Here is a 13,839-nt window from a genome sequence, read left to right on the forward strand (position 1 = left end):
TTAAATTGTTAATTTTATTATGTATCTTAATTTTTGTATCTTAATTTTTTTCTTAACTTCCAATAAAAGTTTCTCCACGGTGGAAGTAGGATGATGATGAAGACTTTCGATAATTTTTCTATTAAATAGGGTAAAAGTGTCATTTCAAGTATCAAGGTAAAAATAGACCATTGGATTTCATAACACGTGGCTATCATCGACATAATAGGTGACGTGGCGCTCATTTATATGCTAGTTGACGTGGCGCTCATCCAACGGTCGAGGGCAGAAATGTCAATCTGTCGCATGTGTAAGCCCACACATGTGGGATGCTAGCCACTTGACAGTTTTTTTCTCTCTCTAGGATAGATTCACTAATTTTTTCCGTTATGGGATAGATCCCCAAACGAATTAGTGAAAATGGGACATATTCCCAATTTTCCCTTTTTAATTATCCTTAGTCATCAATTATTTACTGGCTTTGGATCGAGGAGGGCACATCTTCATTTGATTTTTCGTTTTGTTAAACTGACCTGTTCTTTCTTAATTAATCAAAGATGCAACATGTAAAAAAACTCTAGTTATTTATCTTGGACTTTAGTTTTTCTTGATTTGTTCCATTCCATAGTTGGGAATTAGGATTCTGAAATATCTAACAGAATGGGTCCATTAATCTTTTTTTATGAATTAACTATGACTTGGTTTGTTGTTGGTTGATTCATTTGGAAACCATTATTGAACTGTGAGTGGTTATGTACTTTAGGTGTATTGGGTGATCATTGTTGGATAAAATTTTGGCTTAAGAGCAAGGGCTACAGAGTGGGTGTTCTCACTCAAATTGGGTCAAACTTGCTCTAAGTATGTACTTTAGGATATCCACTGTGTTCATTTTTACACCAATTTTTAGTTGTGTAACCCCAATTTTCCCATGCAAATTGTGCCCTGTACATTTTTCACCCGTTACAGGTTTCTAATCCTAAGTGCCTGACCATATATTTTGCAATACATTTCTCTTCCCAACAAAGTCCAAGTCTGGAGCAGACAGTAATTCCCCGGGTGTAACTTATAGGGAAATTTGGGAATATGCCCCAAAATCCACTGTCATTTTGGGGATATGTCCCAGGATTCCAGTTTTTGAGAATATGCTCCAAAGTAACGGTTTCCGTCAAGGAACCGTTAGTCAATTTATCGTAAATGTGTCTGAACTTTCTCTCTAGTTTTTTCGAGATTTTTTCGTTTGAATATGTTCCTGAACCTTGTAAAGGTGTTAGTATATCGTAATTTGTCTTTTTAATTCGCATATGTGATCCCAAGCGTGTGCGAATATTGATTACTTAACGATTTTGGATGGAAATTTGGATGGCTGGGGTATTATTCCCGAAGACTGGAATCCTTGGCATATCCCCAAAATGACAGTCGATTTTGGGGCATATCCCCAATATTCCCTAACTTATATTATTGACCAATGTACGTGCACACATATCTACTGTACTTTTCTTTTCTTTCTTTTTGATTGATCGATTGGTTCTACTATGTGTGTATGCCAAGTCTCTGCCATTTGAAGTTTGAAAAATTATATGTACTGCAACTTGATCGAAAAGGTAAGTTGTGGAGCACAATCATGAATCAGAACTCTTCTTATCGGGAACATCTTATCCACGATGAGTTTTTACAGCAAGTGGAAATAAATTAAAAGGGTCTAATAGTAAATATAAATATAAATTTCCAAGTCCATTGATCAAGACTTCTAGGAAGCAGTCATTACTGAGTCACCAGATGTAGGATCGTTGAAATTTGTATGAACTTGGTGGTACTCAACAGACAACAGACATATCCTTTATATTAGTATTTGATAATTACCATATCAACGCGCTAAAAACCAGAATATAATGATTAGTTTAATAACATATATATATATATATATATGTCTCCTCTACCCAGAATTCATTTCCATCTATGGAAAGCAAAGCATAACAAAAACCAGAATATCATATCTACAGCTTGTGCTATTATGCTTCTACATCTCTTATTGCTATTGCAGCTCTCAGGGCTAACCCTAACATCATCAACAACTCCATTGCCACAGTCGAAGCCTGGATGCGAAGCCAAATGCGGTAACGTCGCAATTCCATACCCATTTGGTATAGGTCCCAGCGAGAACGGGTGTTCCTTTACCGGAGACGGACTACAGCTCTACAACATCACATGCAATACATCTTTTAACTCTCCAAAACCGTTCTTATGGCTTGGTACAAACCTGACTTCAGGTAAAATTAATATGATTGAACTGATAGGTATATCAGATAACGAAGTGCGTGTAAAGAAATCACCAGCTACACTGTGTTATGAACAGAAAACTGGCAATGTTACCCTAGACGAATCCACAAATTTTTTGAGTACCAGAAATACCCCATTTACAATTTCATCAACCAAGAACAAATTATTCGGGATTGGTTGTTATTCCATGGGGTTCATTTTTGAGCCAAATGTTAACTTCAGTACAAGTTGCGTCACGAGTTGTGAAACTAAAGAAAATATTGTAGATGGGTCTTGTTCTGGAAGTGGGTGTTGTCAAGTAGAATTACCTAAAGGAATCAAGAGGTTTCTAAACTATGCTGATTCTTTAAACGCAACAAAGGAGAGTGTATCCTTCAATCCTTGCAGTTACTCATTCATAGGTGAGTCTGATAACTACACATTTAATGCTTCAGATATATTAGGTACAAATTTTCGTACCAAAGGGGCAAATATTCCGATAGTGCTCGATTGGGCTATTGGTAACAAGACGTGCGAAGAAGCTCAAAAAGATATGTCTACGTTTGCCTGCCAAAAAGATAGTAATTGTAGCAATTCGGACAAGGTTCCTGGATATTCTTGCACTTGCAACACGGGTTTCATGGGGAACCCATATCTAAGCCCTGGATGCCAAGGTATGAATTGGTAAACTAAAAGTCCTTGTGTTTACAATTTAGTCAATCGAACTAGTGTGGTAGAAATAATTTCTGTGACCCCCTATCCAGATATGTTGTCTCTGAATAAATTAGGTTTATTATGCTAACTGATGAGTTTGTCGGTTACTTTTCATGGTGGAGGATAAACAGATGTGGATGAGTGTGAGGATCAACATAAAAATCCTTGCTCAGGAATATGCACAAACACAATAGGAAGTTACAGTTGTACTTGTCCACAGGGCCACCACGGAGATGGGAGGAAAGGTGGAATTGGTTGCATTCGCAAAAACAAGGAATTTCCTATATTATATGTCACTCTTGGTATGCAATACTCCTTCTCCCTTTGATTGGATATGCGCAATATTATTTTTGTTGATTGAAATAAGATTGATGCAGGTATTGGATTAGGGTTCTTATTTCTTATCGTTGCCAGTTCTTTGGTATACTTGAGCGTAAAAAGAAATAAGTTAAATGAACTTAAAGAGAAGTTCTTTCGGCAAAATGGTGGTATATTGTTGAAACAACAACTATCATCATACGAAGGTGGGTCGCAGGCTACAAAAATCTTTACAGCAGAAGAATTAAAAGCAGCGACTAATAATTATAGTGATAAACTGATCCTTGGTAAGGGAAGTTTTGGAACAGTTTATTTGGGAACTTTATCTGATAAAAGTGTAGTTGCCATCAAAAAGTCAAAAGTAATTGATGAGAGCCAAATTGAACAATTCATTAATGAGCTTGTTATTTTATCTCAAGTTAACCATCGAAATGTGGTTAAGGTGTTGGGATGTTGTTTGGAATCCGAGGTTCCGCTGCTTGTGTACGAGTATATTTCAAATGGCACCCTCTTCCAACACATCCATAACAAGGTAGACGGAAAATCGTCATCTTCCCTTTCTTGGAAAATCCGTTTGAGGATTGCAACTGAGAGTGCAGGAGCACTTGCATATTTGCACTCAGCGGCTTCTATACCCATCATTCATAGGGATATTAAGTCCGCCAACATACTTTTAGATGAAAATTACACCGCAAAAGTATCAGATTTTGGAGCATCAAGGTTGAATACACTAGGCCTAACCCAAATAGATACACTAGTTCAGGGGACGTTAGGGTATTTAGATCCGGAGTACTTTGAAACTAGCCAATTGACAGATAAAAGCGATGTTTATAGTTTTGGGGTAGTTCTTGTCGAACTCTTAACAGGAGAAATGCCCATTTCTCCAAATCGATCACTAGAACAAAGAAGTCTAGGTTCATTTTTCCTTTATACAATGGAAAGGAATGACGTCTTTAAGCTTATTCAACCTCAAGTAGCGAACGAAGGGAGGCGTGAACATGTTATTGCAGTTGCAGAGCTTGCAAGGAGATGCCTCAGTATGGAGGGTGGAGGAAGACCTACAATGAAACAAGTTGCTGCAGAGCTGGAAAGCTTGAGTAAATCAGAAATACAACTATCTGGAGTTAATTATCAACCGAGCCAGGAATTAAAGCCCAAAGTATTCAATGATGAACCAACAGATCTCTACTATGTACCTATAAACTCTTACACCACTGGTGATTCTGGTCAATGCAGTAGTATGGAAAAAGATGTGTTCAAGCCGATGAACATGCTCAGGTAATACTGTCTGAATTTGTTTGTTGTTTCCCCAAATTACATTTTAATAAATTGTATCCAATGAATGCGTAAGTTTCTATAGGTGGTTACCTACTTCGGTAAGAATATATTTATTTATACTTTTTCTCTATCTGGGATGGATGATTAATTCTCAGATTTCAGTAACTTGATTGCATTTTGATTTCAATAATATGATGTACTTATTGTTGAGCAGCATAACCCAATTTCTCATATTTCCCTAAAACCAATTATACGAGAATAAATTTGAAATATCCAAAATTTAATCCTTTATTCTTGGGACGCACAACAGTCTGTCGGTCAGTTCTTAGGCAAAACCGCCGACCTAACTGTGTATAACACGGTTCTCACATCTGAGACCGAAGCTGAACTGTTCAGTCTTCGCTTCTGTTAATTTAAGGTTTTGACCGATGGCTTTTCACGAAATTTTAAAAATTAATCACAACTATAAATATTTGTATTACAATTCTAAAATGCATACTGAATTTCAAGTTACAGGTTCAAATTTAAGAATTAAGAGAGTTCAATTTTCACTAGATCCATTTACAGGTGATCGAGAGGCTGGAGATGAACTTGACCTCTTTTTTTGTAACCAAAACTGAACAACTTGATCCAACATTAGAAGTTAGAACCCCTAAGAAATGCAAACAAGTCATTTACAGTTGCACCCATAAGATTTAAGGGAAAAAAAATTGTTAGAGCACTGCTCGGTCGAACTCGCAAGCATTGCTATCTCAAGCTTGTTTGTCAATGTTAGTGATCAAAACTATAAGTCTTAATTTCTAGTCTACTTATAGTGATATCTCGGACTAGGATAGATTGTATAGTAGAGCATTAGACTTCACGGCGTTCATCAATTGAAGACGAAGAACTACTAAGGAGACCTTGTGGAACTTCATCAACAAAAGGTATGTGGAGACTAAAACTCGTCTATCGCTTGGAAAGTCTATTTCTACTCTATTTCCTACATTAAGACAAAAGTCGTATTACTATATAGTTGTCGATTATACACATTTGAGCTTTCGAGTTGAGATTAACTCGCTTACATATTTCTCGAAATATGTGTTGGTAAGCTTTGGCTTCAATCAAGTTCATCTTATATTCTTGACGAAATTCAAAAGATAATCATGTGAAAATTTCCGAGTAACATCTTACATGGTTTGTGTGATACAATCATTTGGTGTAGTCTTGGAATGTTTCGTCATGATTATTTCAATAACTTGAAAATTGCTTTGATGCTAATAGTGTGTGAAAACGGCTATTTTCATTCTCTAAGAAAGTTTCAATGATTGAAATAGAGTTTAGAACTATTGGATTATAAATATAGTGTGCATTCTTGCATGTATGTGATCCATGACCGGAACTAGAGTATGCATACCCGTATACGTACTTGTAGTTGTGAAATTCTGTGTACCAAGTACACATATCGGTACGCATACTTGCGTAAGGTATAGGTCCGGGAATTTCGGCTGGGTTTTGGAAGTGTACTAAGGTATGTGTACCCGTTCACATACTGGCGAACCCAAACTCAGACCGGCTACTTAAGTATGCGTACCCGTTTGCATACTTGAGTGATTAAAGTTCTAAAATCGGTTGTGACATGACCTAATACATTGATATATTAAGGAATGCATTCTTTGCAAACCGTGGATATAATGTTCATGAATTGATTCGAGTGAATCAAACCGATTTTGCTTCAATTGTGTTCTTGTATACTTCTATGAGAATATAGCAATTGAAAAAGTCTTTAACTAGTTTCATTTGAGTCATTTGAACTAGTTGTGGTTAAGATGAATAAGGTTGATATGAGAGTGTTCATATAGTTAACCTCGGTTAACTACTGTTGAGCCAACATGGTGTACACGTTTAGGTATGATTACTTAAACCTTAATGAAGGTACATTTCATTTGTGTATAACAAGATAAGTTCTATCTAACAGTTGAAAGATATTAACTTGAATCTAATCAGGTTTTCATCTAACAGTGAATATTGAATGCTTTGTTACCAAGGTAACTTAGATTGCAAACCCTTATTTGAAAACTATATAAAGAAGAACTCTAGCAACTGGGAAACCTAATCCCCACACCTCCTTTAACCTTAGGTTTTTCACGAAACCCTTTAGGTTAACGACTTAAAGTTTTCATTGGGATTGTGAAGCCAGACCCCAACTATTTTCTCTGTAATTGCGTGTTCTGATCTTTCCTTGTTCTATCGTATTGACTACTATCTTCTCTAAGATTTTCCCGAGATTAATTCTCCGATAGGAAAGATAAAAAGTAGTCACAAACATCTTCGTCTCATCGTTTGTGATTCCACAATTTCTTATTTCGGTACCATACGATTAAGATTATTTTGAGGTGATTGATAATACTAGGTTGTTCTTATGGAATATAAGTACGGTTTATCAATTGGTTCCTATGCACCTTGATTTATCAAAAAGCGGAACAAAACTCGCAGGTATTTCTACGGGAGACAGATTTATCTATACCAATAGACTTTTCTGTGTGAGATGTATTTGTTTATCAAGTCTTCGACTTTGGGTCGTAGAAACTCTTGGTTGTGGGTGAGATCAGCTAAGGGAATCAAGTACGTAGTATCCTACTGATATCAGAGATGTAAGGAGCACAACTGTACCCTGAATCAATGTGAGATTGATTAGGGTTCAACTACATTCCAGTCCGAAGTTCATTGGTAGTAGGCTAGTGTCTGTAGCGGCTTAATACAGTGTAGTGTTCAAAGATGGACTAGGTCCCGGGGTTTTTCTGCATTTGCGGTTTTCCTCGTTAACAAAATTCTGGTTCTGTGTTATTTCCTTTCCGCATTATATTTTGTTATATAATTGAAATATTACAGGTTGTGCGTTGAATCGATCAATTGGTAAATCCAACCTTTGGTTGTTGATTGAAATTTAATGATCCTTGAATATTGGTCTTTGGTAACGTTCAAGTTACTTCTCTTATATTTAATCGGGATCGCAAATTCCTATTTGCTGATTGCATATTGAATTGAGAGATATAGATATAGATATAAAAATCTTTGATATACTTTTCTCTAGATTGAGTCTGAGTGTCTAGTTGATTCTCTTGAAAGTATAATGGTGTTTGTCTATTCAGATTGCCAAACGAAATATTGGGTGTGGTTGTTGTACCCCCGCTTTTTCAACTGGTATCAGAGCATCCAAACACATTTAAGACATTGTAAATCTGTGTTTGTAGCGATCTGAATATGGACAAAAGTGTTATCTCCATAAACGCACCACCAGTCTTCGATGGCTCAAATTACTTATGGTGAAAAATTGTTATGCGTGCCTTTCTTCAAGAGCGTGATTTTCAATCATAGGTTTATGTTGTTAATGGCTATAATCCTCCGATTGTTGCAGAAAGCGATGCAACTGTTCCAAAGGATATTGGTGCATTTGAACCTACCGAGATTCTCGCTGCAAAGAAAAAATTCTGACGGGTTAAATGCTATCATCCATGCCATTACCCCAAATCTTCATCACCATGTGACTACGTGCACTCAATCTAAAGATGCTTGGGATATCTTAGAAACCGTATTTGAAGGAAATACCAGTGGAAAGGAAGCCAGGCTTCAAAACCTAAATTCCGATTGGGAAAACCTTCGTATGGAAGATGAAGATTTACTTGATGAGTTTAATCACAAAGTGTCTGAAATTGTTAATGCATCTTTTGCATTGGGTAAGACTATTCCTGAAAAGGATATTGTGATGAAAATTCTCAGATCGCTGCCATCCAAATACGATTCTAAGAAGCATGCCATCGTTTAAGGTAATAACCTTGCAACTCTTTCCAGAAACACTCTGGTTGGGAAGTTAAAGATCTTTGATCATGAGCATACATCCAAATTCGGAAAGGATGTTGCTTTCAAAGAACAAAAGTACACTAAATTACTTGACAAAAGTAAAAGTGTTTGCATCTCTGAAGATGATATTTCCGAGGCTGATTCATCAGATGAAGATCTTGACAAGTCAGTCTCCTTGATCACTAGACAGTTTAGGGATCTTCTTTTGAAGAGAAGTAAACGATTCTCCAGAGATAAACCTAGGTCATCGGTTAAACCTCATAATCGTGTCCCTCCTAAAAACATGGATATAGATGAAACTGATGACGACGATATGCCCCACTTCTTTAAGTGTAAAAGTTTTGGTCATTTTGCAAATGAGTGTCCAAATCGTAAAAAATACACTGGGAACAAAGGTCTAGCTGCAAGTCTTGATGAAATGTATGACAACTATGATTCTAATGAAGAAGAAAAGTCAAGTGTTGCACTTCTTTGTGAAAATATTCATTTTGATAATTGTAGCAACACATACATCAATCTTGATACTTTCAGAAGAAATCTTAACAGGTCTGGAAGAAAAAAATGATTTTACCTGTTTCTACTGGAAACTCTTTTTCTGATTTTTCAGGTTCCACTATGTGTCTAGATGCCTACACATCTCGGGCATCTGAATCATCTTCCATGTTCACATGCTCTTATTGTACTCTCAAAGGTCATGAACTTTCAAAGTGTTTTAAGTACAAACACAAAATAAGATATGTCAACAAACTTCAACGAAGAACGATCGATTAGCAAACAAGGTCAAACTTGTTCAAAAATCATCAGAGGTATGTAAACGCATCTCTTCTTCAAAGAAGTTAGTTTCCAAAGAAAAGACTATATCATTAGAGAAAAAATTATGGTCTAAACACTCTGAGAAACATAGCTCTATGAATTTCTTTCGAAAAGGTTATGGTGGACAGATTATTGTTCACCCCAGCACATCTTAATTGTGTTGGTTAGTGCATCTTGTCTCATGTGCCTGATCAAAAGAGACAAGATTATGCACACATCAGGCTTTAGGAAAACAAAATTGTTTTAGATTGTTGTGATATTTTTTTTCTCTTTTTTGCTCTGCTAAGCCTTGCAAGTCTGAAATTCGTGCCTCTTTTCATATATAATTGATATTGGAAGGGACTTCCCTGTTTAATCAATAAAAGAAGGTTATTCTCGACAATTCTACCCTTTTTAGGGTTGAGAGTTGTGCGTTGATAAGCACGTATGTGCTACATTTTATACCCATATTTATATCAGTTACGACTCGATATTTTGGCTAATGATCATATTTCAGTGCTTTTGTAGAAAGTACCAGTAAAATCCAATCACCGGAACGATGAATGGTTAAAGGGAGGAAAAATGACATTGGCGACAAAAATGATCGATAAGAGAGCCTCAAATGTGGTGGCCTGGTATGTTTATCTATCAGCACCACTCAAGCGCGGCCCACTAGTTATTTATCATCAAAGAGAAGTGAGAAACTTTCAAGCAGCAGCTACAGGAGAGAGGTGTTTTGTTATCAACAACACAATACTTCGAAGCCGAGAATAAAGACGCTCATGGCTGCATGCTAGAACAAAACATCATCAACTCTTGTAGAGATGCAGAGAAGAAAAGAGTTCACTGCCGTGGATGATTTTTGCGGTGGTTCAATGCAATTTTCAGCAGTAAGGTGAAGATGAATCGATCTTCGAATCTAACTGGAATTAATTACACCGGAGCAAAATGAATCAAAATGGTGGTCGCAAAATTAATTACTGGAATTGATTTTTGCTGTTTTTGGCCTGATTTTTGTACCGTCGAAACATCTATGGACATGGTTGTTGCAGTCAATGTTTGTGGATGTATGGCTTGGATTTATCATTGCTTTTACAACCCTGTGGTACGAGGGAACTTTGGTTCTCTTTAGATTTGAAATTCCAGGTGAAACTCGTCATAGAAGGAAGCCAGAAATCAGCAATGATACACCTCCTAAAGCACAGAAAATTGCCCAAAAGATGTTTGAGAAATCGGCTGAGAGAAAATACAAGGAAATGAATGGTGCAGTGGCTGTGAATCTACTAAGATGTTACAATGCTTTGCTGTCAAAGGTGGGTGAACTGCAGTTGCCGGTGATAACTTGGAGTTGGGTGTGGTGGCTATGAATCCTCTAATGGCTGAGATAACTATGTTTGGCGAAACTGGAATCGAAATGGGACTCTAGTTCATACCGCGAAGAGGTTGGCTGAACTGGTGCCGGGTGGGGTTGTACGTAGCTGGTGAACTGAAGCCGAGATGGTCAGGGATTAGACTGGTTTTGCTCAGGGATTGAACTGTTTGGAGCTCAAAACTAGTATTGTGATGTTGTTGCTGGTGAAATGATTGCAGTAGCTGATGTTTGTGTCTGGAAAGGTTATCTCGGTTGATGTTTGTGGTCGAGATTTGTATGGATAGAAGATTGGAGTTGTTGTGTGTGATCACTGAAGGTGAGTTCTTAGTCAGAGAATATGAAATGCGGTTGGGTCGTGGCAGCTGTATGTGAAGCTGTAGATATGAAGAAAAATGGCCACAACGAGTTTTGGAAGGAGCTGGAATGGATAGACAATGAGAAGTGGAAGTGCAGAGAAGTTAAAGACGTTGACGGTGGCTACATGTGATCGACAACAAGCAAAGCAGGGACCTGATCTCGGTTTTTGAGTTTATTTTGTGGTTAACTGGTCGGGCTGTTAAACCAGTGGTGGGAGTGATGATTCGTGTTTTGTTTAGGGGCACTGTTGTTGCAGCCTGTGGTTCACGAGCGTATAAGAAAGAGTATGTGGAGTTCAAATGTTTATGACTTGTGTCAACATCATATCTTAACTTTCCTATTGTGCTAAGATTCTTTCACAACGTTTATGGAAACAAAATGAGCACGAGACATCTAGAAGATCAGATGGCAGACAAGTGTTTGAAATGAAGACGTGGCGAAACTTCATTGGGTGATTTTGTTTATCCCTCAACATGTGTCATAGGTTAATTGGCTGATGACGTGGTGTAGAGAATTAATAAGGGAATTAGATTTATTTGGTGAGACTATGTATACGATCACATATTGAGACAAAGACGAGGCCCACGGCCATAGTGCCGCAAGGAGAGAAGGGTTTTGAAGTTTTGTTTTCGATTCTTCATTTTTCATTAGCTAGAGTTTGATTTTAATATGTTTATGGCTTTTGAGAAAACCATGTCTAGCTAGAGTCATGTTTGGGTTTAGGTAGAAATCAATTAATTGTGAAAACTCTACATTGATATATTCTTAATAATGATTTGATTGATTAATAGTTTTTTCTTCACAAAGCTTGGTGTTTAATCGTTTATGTAATTTTCTTGATTATTTATGCTTTTGAATTGATATTTCGTGCTTCGGTTAAATCCCTAGACGTGGTATGCAAGGATTGATAGGTAATGCTTTAGAATCACTACCCATGAAGCGAAGAAAACTATAGCGGAGAAATAGTATTTGAAAATAAAAGCATGAAATATATTTTTAAAGATTAGTAGAGTTTGCATAGCTATTTGGTGGAAACCGAAAATCCTAATAACCCGCTCTCATTCTGTTTATTGTTAACAATTATTTATTATTTCATTTTGTCCCGAATTCCTGAAAAATCGTTAAACATCACCTTATTGATTTATTGATTCTTGGTATTAGTTAGTAGAAGTATTTCACACTCCTCGTGGGAACGACCTGTACATGCCATTGTCTACTAGTTAGACGTTGTGCACTTGCAGTATTTATTGTAGGTTTATGAGCCTACCAAGTTTTTGGCGCCGCTGCCGGGGAGTGGTTGTAAAATACTCTCTGATTGATATCTTTTTGTACATTATTTTATTTTATTGTTCTTTAAGATTTCTTTTGGTTCTTTTTATGTATTTTATTTGATTTTTTTTTAGGTACCTTAGCCTGAAGTGTTGTGGGTGAAAAGAAAGTATGCACTCGCAAGGCTTTTGCAAGAGCGACTTGAAAGATCCATTAGAGGTTTGCTTAGCTTATTTTGGGTATGATTTTGATGATGATAGTGTTATTTGTGAAGTCAATGCTTTGTTAGACTCCACACCGCTGCTAGACACTAATAAATTGAAACCCAAACTAGAACCTCTAGTTTTTACTGAGTCTCGACTAGTTCCATTAGTTGAGAAAGTTCTGACCTTGACCCTTAATAATGAAACCGTTGTGAATGATAATGGGCCAATTAGTCACGATATCATTGTTCCGTTGAGCCCTTGTTTCTCGGATCGTGATTTTCTAAAAGCTTATATGAATGTTCCGAATAAGACTGGGTTCAGTTTTTGCTATCTGGGTACTAATCATTATTACTGCAGGATCATCTTTTCATTAAAACTGATTAGTTGGGTTGATCCCCAACTTTTCAGACTGTATATATATGATTTGCAGCGTACTCTGGGTTCCAACCTCACCTTATTTGAGACTACATGCTACTGGAAAGCAGGGAAACAAATACCTTTCGCTTCATGGGAGTCAACCCATCAGATTTGTTTCCTGGACTCTATCTTTTATTTTTATTGTATTTTAAAATTTTCCACCTTAATTTCTACGTTGGATGACTCAATCACATTGAGGACAATGTAATGTTCAAGTGTGGGGGAGTGGTCTTCTCGTTAGGAATTATGATCCCAAATTAAAAAAAAAAAGTTATCATTATGATATTATGATTATGACCAGATGTGTAGCGGGTCTTGTGTATGGTATTTGTCATGACAAGCTGTATAGCGGGTCTTTTGTATGGTATTTTCGATGACCAACTGTGTAGCGGGTCTAACTCTCTCTTATAATATGACCAGCTGTGTAGCGGGTCAATTTTTTGTTTTGCTCGAGGACTAGCAAAATATAAGTGTGGGGGTGTTGATAAGCACGTATGTGCTACATTTTATACCCATATTTATATCAGTTAGGACTCGATATTTTGGCTAATGATCATATTTTAGTGTTTTTGTAGAAAGTACAAGTAAAATCCAATCACCGGAACGATGAATGGTTAAAGGGAGACAAAATGACATTGGCGACAAAAATGATCGATAAGAGAGCCTCAAATGTGGTGGCCTGGTATGTTTATCTATCAGCACCACTCAAGCCCGGCTCACTAGTTATTTATCATCAAAGAGAAGTGAGAAACTTTCAAGCAGCAACTACAGGCGAGAGGTGTATTGTTATCAACAACACCATACTTCGAAGCCGAGAATAAAGACGTTCATGACTGCATGCTAGAATAAATCATCATCAGCTCTTGTAGAGATGCAGAGAAGAAAAGAGTTCACTGCCGTGGCTGATTTTTACGGTGGTTCAATGCAATTTTCATCAGTAAGGTGAAGATGAATCGAGCTTCGAATCTAACTGGAATTAATTACACCGGAGCAAAATGAATCAAAATGGTGGTGGCTGTTTTTGGCCTGATTTTTGTACCG

At 37.0% G+C, this 13,839-nt stretch overlaps 1 protein-coding gene across 1 annotated transcript; it reads left to right on the forward strand.

Moving 5' to 3' along the window:
* The first annotated feature begins 1,556 nt into the window (after positions 1 to 1,556).
* On the forward strand, positions 1,557 to 13,619 carry LOC113306616 (wall-associated receptor kinase 2-like). The gene is made up of 6 exons (XM_026555561.1): positions 1,557 to 1,580; positions 2,021 to 2,909; positions 3,327 to 4,545; positions 4,628 to 4,643; positions 10,230 to 10,490; positions 13,374 to 13,619. Exons 1-6 carry the CDS (start codon positions 1,557 to 1,559, stop codon positions 13,617 to 13,619), a joined length of 2,655 nt encoding a protein of 884 aa, XP_026411346.1.
* Positions 13,620 to 13,839: the final 220 nt, after the last annotated feature.

The sequence above is a fragment of the Papaver somniferum genome, chromosome 1 (assembly GCF_003573695.1).
Source record: "Papaver somniferum cultivar HN1 chromosome 1, ASM357369v1, whole genome shotgun sequence".
Classification (NCBI taxonomy): domain Eukaryota; kingdom Viridiplantae; phylum Streptophyta; class Magnoliopsida; order Ranunculales; family Papaveraceae; genus Papaver; species Papaver somniferum.